General features: G+C 55.1%; 1 protein-coding gene across 2 annotated transcripts in view; it reads left to right on the top strand.

Moving 5' to 3' along the window:
• Window positions 1-10610, top strand: part of LOC121914803 (coronin-7-like) — a 57084-nt gene extending 46474 nt beyond the window's left edge. Inside the window, exons 10-28 of one of the 2 annotated variants that reach the window (XM_042438508.1) lie at window positions 2163-2217; window positions 2336-2393; window positions 2670-2815; window positions 2934-3029; window positions 3240-3380; window positions 3687-3810; window positions 3928-4103; window positions 4308-4416; window positions 4597-4683; window positions 4890-5032; window positions 5634-5738; window positions 6064-6149; window positions 6238-6379; window positions 6814-6903; window positions 7998-8114; window positions 8623-8758; window positions 9293-9384; window positions 9562-9648; window positions 9830-10610. In XM_042438508.1, coding sequence (XP_042294442.1) covers window positions 2163-2217; window positions 2336-2393; window positions 2670-2815; window positions 2934-3029; window positions 3240-3380; window positions 3687-3810; window positions 3928-4103; window positions 4308-4416; window positions 4597-4683; window positions 4890-5032; window positions 5634-5738; window positions 6064-6149; window positions 6238-6379; window positions 6814-6903; window positions 7998-8114; window positions 8623-8758; window positions 9293-9384; window positions 9562-9648; window positions 9830-9835 — 1996 coding nt within the window. In that variant the 3' untranslated portion in view covers window positions 9836-10610. Of the gene's footprint in view, window positions 1-2162; window positions 2218-2335; window positions 2394-2669; window positions 2816-2933; window positions 3030-3239; window positions 3381-3686; window positions 3811-3927; window positions 4104-4307; window positions 4417-4596; window positions 4684-4889; window positions 5033-5633; window positions 5739-6063; window positions 6150-6237; window positions 6380-6813; window positions 6904-7997; window positions 8115-8622; window positions 8759-9292; window positions 9385-9561; window positions 9649-9829 lie in introns of those variants that run through there. The other variant, XR_006100587.1, reaches the window with a different exon arrangement.
• The last annotated feature ends 271 nt before the right edge of the window (window positions 10611-10881 follow it).

Below are 10881 nucleotides of genomic sequence, written 5' to 3' on the forward strand. Positions count from 1 at the left end.
TGGTCCTATGCCCAAACTCCCTGGATCAGAGGAGGGCTTGTTCCTCAGATCCATGCCAGCCTTGCAGCCATTAAAGGCCCCTCGCTTTGAGCCACTCTCCTCCTCCTCCTCTGCCCCCCTCTTGGCAAATAAACTCAGGGGTCAGCCCACCTCCCCCCCCCACCTGGGCAACCACAAACATGCCAGCTTGGAGCTTTTCCTGGCGGGGCATTGTTCCCTCTCGGGTGTTTGGCCGCTTCCCAACCTTTATCTTGGGTCAACAGAGGAATAATGGTTGCTGAGCTGGAAGGATCCCAGGCCAAAGACCCAGCGGCCATCTTCTCTCTCCTGCTGGCCCCAGTTTGCGGCTGGGGAGAAGGGGAGGGCAAGGCAGCCCAGGTGGAAGAACCCTGCCAGGGATGATGGGCCTCTAGCTTTATACATAACTTTGCTGTGCCCCCTTTGGCTGTGCCTGGGGCACATGGATAACCCATGCCTTCCCTTTGGCTACTTGCTGTATTTATACCCTACTTTTCCATCCTCAAAAAGGACAGGGAAGTAGCCATTGGGGGCAGGAAATGAAGGCACTGCCCCCTAAATAAGAATTCTGCCCCCAAATGAAATTTCCCTTCAGTCCCCACATTTCTAGCATTGCAGTAGCCTAAAATGTCATTTGTGCATTGAGAAATAGTGTTTGGGTGTCCAGTGATGTTCAGTGCCTCACTCTGCAATGCTAGCACTTTGGGGGCAGAATTCTTATTTAGGGGTTGGTGCTCTCAGTCTCAGCCTGCCTTCAGTGGGGCAGCTCATGATGATAAAATGCAGGTTACACATACAGTTGGTAGAAATGCAACATGATGCTCAAATGATTTGAAGGCTTCAGCCACAGATCAGCTTCCACAGAGAGGGAGCAGAGCAACTTCCAGTGGCAGGGAGTTTCAGAGTCTGGGCAAGAGATGGAGCAGGACAGGCTTTCTCTGGATCCCAAGTCAGATGCTGCCAGGTGTATTCAGGACCAGGGTGGTGGTGGCACTTGGGGAATCCGGTGACGTGTGTTGAGAGAGGAAGGGAGGGAACCTGAGAGTCACGCACGACTGCAGAGAAGAATAGGTGAGAAAAGAGCTTTTGTCAAACACGGAACAAGGAACTAAATGCCAGACCAGCCTTGGCGGATCCTTCCTTCTCCCGCTGGGCCCCCTTCACTCTGGAGGGGCCCCTTGGGGGAGAAGAGGCCCACGCCTCTCTGTGGGCATCCCTCTGTCCTTCCTTGCCAACATCAATGGGGCCCTCTTTCTCACCTCCTACCCTGCCCACAGGACTTGAAAGGTGCTCTCTGGCAGGATGGCGCACCCTGGCCAGACCTCTGGCCAGCTGGCAGGACCAGTCCTAGTCCATGGCACTGAGGCCAGGCTAGTCTTGGACACACCTTGTCCCGTAATGTTGATGGCAGGAAGTGGGTTTTTTATCTTGTGGTTCCAGGTTTAGTCTGTGCCCCAGGACTGTTGGCAGGGGAGCTTTGGACCATAACTTGGAAGAGACCAGCAAACGGTGGGGGGGGGGCACTCCAGGAGCTGGAGAAGATGGCCATTTTCAGGTCGACTGCCAGTTCTGGACTGATCAGACTTCACTCTGTCAGCCCTCGGGTGGAATTTGATTCATTTATTTGCAAATATATGGTGCTCTCTCTGAAGCTCTCAAAGCAAGAATACAGTAATAAGACACAGCAGAGCCAGCTTGGTAAAGCCAGGAATAAGCTGTGCCTGGTTGCAGATGCAAAACTTGCAGCAACCCATAGGCCAATTCCATGTCAGGGACACACAACAGTTGTGGAAAAGAAGGAAGGAAGGAAAAGAAGGCTGAAGTTTCCCAGGCAGCACCTAGGAGAAGGTGCCCATAAAACTGTCCAGCTCAGGGTTATAAATGGCAGGAGTGTGACATGGGAAGCCATAAACAGGCAGGGAAAAGGGACAGGCGGGTGCTGCCCATGGCCGTTCCCACAGCTCTACCTGGAGGCCACAGGGAAGGAGGAAGAGAAGGGGGGCTGGCCAGGGCATTACAGCCCAAGTGTCCCACTGGTCCACCTTCCTGGGGCCCATGACTGCATGGACTGTGTCAGGTGGTATGCATAAGCATTATGCAACTTGGTGTCTCAGTCCCAGGTGGGGTCCCTTTTTGTCTTGCAGGGCCCTGATCCCACTCTTTGACCCCAACACTGGCCTCCTTGTCCTGGCTGGCAAGGTGAGTGAGGGGCTCCTGCTACCCCCTATTTCACTCCCCCAGTATGGCATCTGTAGCCAAGGGAGGGAACCCACAGGGGAAGAAGCCAGCCCCACTCAGGCCTCACATTGTCTTTCAGGGGGAGAACGTGCTCTCCTGCTATGAGGTTCTGCCTGGACAGCCTGCCCTGACAGAAGGTGAGTCCCTCGCAGCTGTGGGCACCAAAAAACTCTTTCCTGGCATGATTGGTGCCCCTATGTCTCACAATTAGCCACAAAATTGTCTGTCTGGGTGTGTGTGTGTGTATCTCACAGCTGAGGAGGGCAGGGGAGGACTAGTTCAGGTGAGTCTGAGGTCCCCATTTGGGTCAAGGGCTGCTTTGGATGGAGACCTGCTTCGGTTGCCTATGTCCCACATCTAGCATCAGCCCCTTTTGTGCCTTTCTCTGACTCTCCTCCGTTTTTCCTGCCCAGTCAACCAGTGTCGGACGGAGGCCAAGTCTCAGGGGGTGGCCCAGATACCCAAACTGATGCTGGACATCATGGCTTGCGAGGTGATGCGGGTTTTGCAGCTGACCAAATGCAACATTGTCCCCATCAGTTATGTGGTGCCCAGGAAGGTCAGTGCCCTGGGAAGGTGGGAGCGGCTTGGGGTACCACCAGTGGCATAATGCGAGGACTGTGGGGAAGGGTCCCCATCCACCAAGTCCTAACCATGGGGATGGGGGTGTCTTGCAGTCTACCCAGGAGTTCCACCAAGATTTGTTCCCTGACTGCACTGGCAATGTCCCAGCGGCGTCTGCCCAGTCCTGGTGGTCCGGAGACAACAGCCAGGTGAGAGCCATCATGGCAGTTGCCAGAAGGAAGTGGGTCCCCGGACTCATTTCCCTGGGCAGCCCCTGTGGGTGGGCAGAGGGCACCCAGAGAAAGGGTGATGGAACAAGCAAGAACACACTGCCCACTGCCCTAGGGAGACAGGCCCATGGTGTTGTGTCCCCCTGCCCGCCTCAGTCTTCTTTTCCTCCTCTCTTCACTGCCTCCCAGGTGGAGAAGGTAATCCTCCATCCCACTCTCCGGCCGCCTAGCAAACCCTTCATGTCCAGCTGTGTGCCTCCCTTCTGCCAGGAGATATATGCCCCTCACTCAGCAGGGGAAGGCGACTGTACCGAAGTCCTGGAGACTAGTGTGAGTAGTCATCTGGTGACCTCTGAGGAGCTGGTGGGACCCCAAGACCTGTGCGTCCCATTCCCAGAAGGCCTCCTCCATCCCACAGCCCTCTGGGGTTGACCCAGGACAGAGGCAGCCAGCATGGGCAGAGAGCGGTGGCAGAGACCATGATCCCCAGTGGGTGATGGAAGAGGGAAGGAAGGAAGCACCTGCCTTGGAAAGAACGTGGGCTGAACAGAGCCCACAGAGACAGGTGGGACGACCCTGATGGTGGCCCTAGTGCTAGGAGTACTTCTTTCTCTGAGGAGTCTCTTTCACCACCAGGTGGGCAGCAGCCTTTCCTCCCCCACCAGCTCCCTGACCTCTCCTTCCAGTGCGGCCCCTTCGCTCTCCATCACCAGTGGCTTCGCCTCCAGCCCCAGCCAGCGGTCACTGCAAAGCATCCTGGGTAAGTGTGCCCCCCATTCCTGGTCTCCTGTCACCCCCTCTCTGCTGTCCTTCTATGAGTCTCTCACTGTGGGAAGTTGCCCTCCTCATCCTCTGTGTCTGTGCCTCCCACTTCCAGGGCCCAGCTCCGGCTTCCGCCACCTCCAAGGCTCTGTCCTTCACCGCAAGACCCACATCACCAACCTTCGGGGGCTGAGTCTCACCACCCCAGGAGAGTGCGATGGTTTCTGTGCCAACCAGCGGCACGTCGCCATCCCTCTCCTGTCTGCAGGAGGGCAGGTGGCAGTCTTGGAGGTAACTGGAAAGAGGGCCGGGCAAGGATTCCTTGGGGCAGCCGGGGGCGGGGGGCAACGGTGTTGAGGAAATGGTTCCGCCATTTAGTTGCCAAAATGGGTGACCCTCCAACTACTGACAAGTGCATAAGGCCGAGGAGTGTCAACATCTCCTCAGCATCCCACTTTTCTCTCCCCTCACTTGGCATTTTTTCTCCCTTTCCAGCTCTCCAAGCCTGGGCGCCTTCCAGACATAGCCATGCCCACCATCCAGAATGGGGCTCCAGTTTCAGACCTATGCTGGGACCCTTTTGACCTGCAGCGCCTGGCAATTGGTATGGGACATGGACACATCCTCCTCTCAAGCGTCCTGCCATGGGGAAGGTGCAGCTGGCATCTTCTCAGTGTATGGGGGTACCTTAAAAGAAAGACCCTCCTAACTTCTCCCTACCCACCCACCACAACTTTGGGGTGTGGCAGACCCCTTGTCAACACCACCCCCTTTTCTTTCTTAGCTGGAGAAGACGCCAAGATCCGTCTGTGGCGACTGGAGCCAGGGGGGCTGCAGAAGACGCTGCTGGAGCCGGAAGCCCTCCTGCGAGGTGAGTGGGTGCCCACCCCCTCTTGCTGCATTTGGGGCAGGGGACGCAGAGGGAGTCCCCCTACACCCAGCTCCTAGCCCTCCACTGCTCTCCTGGAGACATGTATGCTGGACCGTTTGCCTCCCAGTAATTGGAAAGAAGTTGGCGGAAAGATGGAGGAAAGTTTCCGTCAGGTTCCCACTCAGCTCCCCTTTTCCCCCTCCAAGGTCACACTGAGAAGATCTACTCCATCAAGTTCCACCCTCTGGCCTCGGACATCCTGGCCTCCTCCTCCTACGACATGAGCGTCCGGATCTGGGATGTGGGCGCCAGGAGGGAAGTGCTGAAGTTGGCTGGTCACCAGGACCAGGTTGGCAAGTCCATGGTCTGATGCTTTGCTTTGCTTCTTAGCTTTCTGTAATCTATTCAAAGGGAGGTTCCAGCAAAACAAAACTGGAGCTGGCTTTGACCCCCCAAAACCCTAACCAGCTTAGGGCAGTGGGGTATCGGGAAGAGCCTGACCCAAACTTTAAGCTCCTCAGCAAAGGCCCTGTTGCGTATCCCACTACCCTGAGAGTTTAGGTTGGGGTAAATGTGGAAGACATGCCTTCTCTGTGGCAGCACTCCAACTGTGGAACTCCCTGCCAAGGGAAACCTAGGGGTCCATCCCATTGAAGCTTCCAGAGGGTGCCAAGTCAGTGTGAGTCCACATGACCTTCAGCCATTAAAACCAGGGTGGCTGCTCCACCCATTTTAACTGCCTTTGCTTTTGAAACTATTTTTAAAGATCTGTTTTGGAATACTTTCATGTGTATGTTTATTCATTTGCTTATTAGTATATAAAGTTGCCTATTCAATCGTAAATGTTTTTATCTGTGGTACATTGCCTAATGGGTTGAGAGGCAGCAGACAAATGTTTTCAATACCAGGCTTCGAAGGCCTTTTTGCAGACCAGATGGGTGTTTTTTCAGATCTTCAGCCTGTCCTGGAGCCCGGATGGACGCCGCCTGGCCACAGTCAGTAAAGATGGCAAAGTGAGGGTCTATGAGCCCCGGCTGGCCTCTGAGCCCCTGCAGGTGAGGGGACTTGACTGGGTATCTTTCCGGGTTGTTTTCTGTGCCTCCATAGAAGGAGCCACTTCCCTGGCCCCCCTGCCCCGTCCACTTCACTGTGGGACACTGAGGTTTGCGGGGGATTGATAGGAGGGAAGAGGGGACAATGACTGTCAATACAGGGAGAGAGAGAGAGACACACACACACAGAGATATCTCAGGCCCCTGTGTCTTGGCCATTGTGCCTGGACTATGGGGCCTTTTGAGCTGGACAGAGGAAGGCTAGAGGCAGGACAGGCATCAGTCCTCTCCCTGGCCTATCTTTCTCTCTCCTTCTTTCCCCAATCAGGAGGGCCCGGGGCCCGAGGGAAGCCGGGGGGCCCGTATTGTCTGGGTCTGTGGAGGCAAATACCTGCTGGTATCAGGCTTTGACAGGTGAGGCATGCCTTGCTCCCCATCTCCCTCTGCCAAGCCATTCAGAGCCGCCTGGATGGCCCAGACATCTCCTCCTCTCTTTCTTCAGCCGCAGCGAACGGCAGCTCTCCTTGTATGGGGCTGAGTCTGTGGCCACCGGTCCCATGGAGGTCTTGAGCCTCGACGTCGCCCCCTCCACCCTCATCCCTTTCTACGACATGGACACCAGTGTAGTTTTCCTCACAGGAAAGGTGAGCAAGTGGCCAGCATGCCCCTTGGAGATGCCACCCTTAGATTCCAAACATCCTCACGGGTCCATATTCCCCCACTGCCCCCTCTAAGCATGAAGGGGTTTGGACCACTGGCTGCAGCTGAAACAAAGCCAGACCAAATGGAAGGAACCAAAGGCCTAGTGGGAAGAGTTGTGTGTTTGTGTGTGCACTAGTGTAGAATGTATTGGTTCTGGAAATGACAGTTTCTCGGTGGCCAAGATGGAGCCAGAGATGATCCTTGCAGTGCAGGCCCCTCTCTGGGCATTTCCAGTTCTCCCACCACTATGCTACACTGCTATGGTGGCCCTTTCTTGATTGGCTTTCTGGGGCACCAGAGCCAAAGTGTGGCACAGCAAAGCTGTTGTGTGCTCCCTCGTCCCCCATGACCAGTCTCTCTTCTCCCCACATCTTAGGGTGATACTCGGGTGTTTGTGTATGAGGTGGTCCCAGAGGCTCCCTTCTTCTTGGAGTGCAACAGCTTCCTGTCTAGTGAGCCTCACAAGGTAAGGGGGCCGGCAAGTGGGGAGAGGATTGGGTCCAAAGAGGGGGCACTATAGAGACTAGGGAAGTAGGTCCTTCACTTACCCACATTTACCATCTCCACCACCGCCTTGCTATTAGGAGCCCTTTCATATGGGAGCTTTGGCCAACTCAGTCCCTGACCCTTGCTCCCCTCTGCAGCCAGGAGGGCCCTTGAGGACTAGAGCCTTGTTTAGTTCATTAGGAAGACCAATACTGTAAAATGAAATGGAAACACTCTCTGCAACAACATAATCCTATGCAAATTAATTGCAATATCTGAATGACATCTCTAGGTTCAAGTAAAACATTAAAGACTGAGGTGGGGAGTGGAAAGAGAATGCCCCCTTCCAGAATCCCCATTTATCTCTGCCAGTTGGCATGAGGGCAGGCTGGGAGACTGGTCCCCCACATCTCTTCCCGTGCCCCCCTTTCTCAAACGTTCTGCCTTTCCCCCCCACTTCCTGTGGTCTCCGAACTGTGCTTCTCGCCTGCTCTCTAGTGGCACTCCGCGGGCATCGCATGGATTGTGAGACGATTGTGTGGCTCAAACCTGAGATCATGGTTTGTTTGGTTTTTTTAATCATTTTGTTTAGCATTTGAGGACTTTTTGTGAAAATTTCTCAGGAAAGGTTTTTAGGAAAGTTGGGGAGCCTGCAAAAACAAGCGCTGTGCAATGCAACATTTTTGCAGAAGGGCGTTGCATTTCATGGTTAAAAAGTTATGCATTGCATGAAAAACTTTTTTTTGTTGCACAAATGATAGTGCTTTTGTGCAAAAAGAAAAAGTGAAAAAGGCTATAGTCTTTTCGCTCTCGTTACCGTTTTGATGACTGGGTTTCCCTGCTGCCAGACATCCTTTCCCCTCAACCACAGGAAGAAACCTTCGGCATATTCCTTGCCTCCCTAGACAGAGGATCTGCTTGCCCTGAGCGGGCTGGAAGTGGGGTACCGTCCGATACCCATTTGCTGGAGTGGCCCCTGGCGAGGGGGGGCTGTTCTGTTCTGCTGGAGACACACACTGGCTGTGAGGAGGGGGGCTGTCCATTGGGGTCTTCTGACCATTTTGTCCCTCGCAGGGCTTCCAGTTCCTGCCCAAGACGGAGTGTGACGTGCGGGAGGTGGAGATCGCCCGGGCATTGCGCCTCAGGCAGAGCTCAATGGAGCCGGTGGCCTTCCGGATGCCCAGGGTCAAGGTAGGGGGCTCAGTGGACCCGAGGTGGATCGTGGGGTGGGGCAGCCACTGGCAGGGGGACGCCATCCCCAGAGGGGCAAAGCTGTTGCAAAATGGCTGGCCATTTCTGTCTGTCTGTCATTGGCCCGCAACCAGGCTTGACAAGAGTGAGGAGGAATGTTGGGATTTGCAGTCATACGATTGTCACTCTCCCACAAGGGAACCTGTCCAGCCTTTTTCTTAAATTGGGAATGGGGGAACCACAGCCCAGAGGTGCCAAGTTCAATTCCTGGCAATATCTCTAGTTTAGTAGGGATTGAGAGGGGGCATTTCTCTGACCAAGAGTCCCTACCACTCAGAGATGAGACTGGGCTTGGGGGGGGGCTGTATTTTGGGAGGTCCTGCAAGCAATGCCACACAGCAGTCCATGTAGGTCAGTGGCATCTTGTGCAGCATGTGGGGTATGCAGTTGGCCCACAGGGACCTGAGGGGTGTCTTTGCCCTTCCTTTTTCCTTCCTTCTCCCCCCAGAAAGAATTCTTCCAGGATGACATTTTCCCGCCCACCAAGGTTTGGTGGGAACCTGCGCTCTCAGCCACGGCCTGGCTGGGGGGCTCAGACGGGCAGCACAGGAAGCTCCCTCTTCAGCCCAAAGACATGACCCCAGGTAAGAAAGGGCAGGCAGGGAGAGGCTATGGGGCTAGGGAGGGCATGGGGCTCCAGCTTTTCATGGTCCTCTCAGCTGCAGCATGGCTGGTGGATCCTGTGCCAGGAGGACAATAGATCTACTCCAGGTTTTAGTGGTGACTGAGAGGGGGCTTTGAAACCTGGAGTGCATTCATTGCCCCACCCCTGACCTGGCTTGTTGGGAACTGAGGGGACCCCTCTGGAAAGGGTCATGGATTTCTTTCCCTCCATTTGAGTCCAGTCATGGGTCAGCCCTTTTGCAGACAGGCCTCCTTGGGTGCCTGTGAGGAAAGCTGGCAGTGGGGCCTGTGGGTGGCATAGAAGCCTGAGCACCACGAGGTGCAGGAAATCCTTCCCCATTTAAAAGGGGTCTCCAGGAGCTGAGATGAGGAGCCCCACACTTGCCTAGGGATACATCTGCCAGTCAGAGTCTGCAGCCACATGGGACCCATTTACCTGTCTCTGGAGAAGGTCAGCACAGCTCTTACTGTTTTCTGCCACTTGTCTCTTCTAGTGAGTGAGGCTCCAAAGGATCCCCCCAGCAGGAAATACCTCCCATCCTCCGTATACCTGGAGGAGAAGTCAGATGAGCAAAAGAAAGAGGAGGTGTGTGCTTCCACCCCCCCCCCCTCACTTGCCCCTGTTATGGCATTGAAGAAGGGGTCTCCCCATCTTCCTTCTGCCTTGCACGCTCTGTCTCCAGGGGGATGCACCTCCCACCCACATGAAGCCAGTCCCAAGGGAGGACATATGCACACATACTAACCCCTTGCCCCTCTGTAGCTGCTGAACGCCATGGTGGCCAAATTGGGCAACCGGGATGACCCCCTGCCCCAAGACTCCTTTGAAGGCGTGGATGAAGAAGAGTGGGTAAGAATGTGTGTGTGTCTTGATCCAATGCAACAGGGCATTCATGGAGCTAGGCTTGCTGTCCTCCCCATAGAAATCCTCAAGTTAAGCTATGCACACACATGTACAGCCAGACCAAGAGGGTGGCTCAGCATATCCACCCTTCTTGCACCTCAGCCCATCTCTTTTTCCTGCTCCACAGGACTAACCACAGAAGCCAGGATTCGGGGGGGGGGGGCTGCCATTGCCTCTCCCCAACAAATCTGGAACCAGAACTACTTCTCTTCTGTGAACTGGAAACACACCAGTGGCTCAGCTGCCTTCCCACCAAGAGTCTCCTTACTGTGCTCCTCTCTGCCTTCTGCCAACAAGAGCTGGAGGCTGACTCTGCCACTCTTCCTGCTGAGGAAGACCAGTTTCCACTCTTCCTGCCCTTTCCTCCACTCTGCTGCCAGCCTGGGCTGGGACCTGGCTGCCTCTTCCAAACCTGGACAGGTGCTGAACCCTCCTCTCTTTGACCACCTGTTTGCAGCCTTCCCAATGGTATGGCAGCACCACCAGCTCAGACTCAGTGGGACACAGAGGGGATCCATGGCTCCTTCCAGTGGCAAGCTGGCCTTCCAAGCAATGGATTTGCCTGGCAAGAGGGACCCACGTGGGCAAGGGGGTGTTCGGCTGGGGCCCTTGCCCCTCGCCCTTGGTTCCCTCCATTCTACTTTTCTTGGGGGGCAGGGAGACACTGTGTAAGTGCTGTGGAGTATGTTCATGGCACGGTGGCTCAAGGCCCAGGCTCCATCCTCTGCCCAGAGAGGCTTCTTGGCTTAATGTCCTGGTGCAGAAAACTGGAAGGCTATGGGTTTTTATAAAACATATATGCATGTGGAAATGTCCTCCGTCTTGCCACAGAGCAAAGCCAAGCTCCCCGCGGGCATCCCTGCCTTGGTTGTGTCTTAAGTGGCTGCATCAAGAAAGAGTGCTTCCAACTCTTTGGCCTCCTGTGTCCTTCCTTTGAATGCAAAGTTCTCCCGTGTGGAAACCCCCCTCTCCCCTCCTCCTTGGCCTCCCCATGGGAGACGTCGCATCCTTTCCCAAACCCAGTCCCCCACTGCTTTGTGCACTTCCACATCCCAAGACAGTGGAGCCATCTTGCAGCCCTCAAGTCTGCCCCAGTGCTGCCCCCTGCAGGGCCTGGAAAAGACACCTTTCAGGAAGACCTGTTCCAGAAGCCCCCCAGATTATAGCATTAGGATGTTG

Source organism: Sceloporus undulatus, chromosome 8, assembly GCF_019175285.1.
Source record: "Sceloporus undulatus isolate JIND9_A2432 ecotype Alabama chromosome 8, SceUnd_v1.1, whole genome shotgun sequence".
NCBI lineage: Eukaryota > Metazoa > Chordata > Lepidosauria > Squamata > Phrynosomatidae > Sceloporus > Sceloporus undulatus.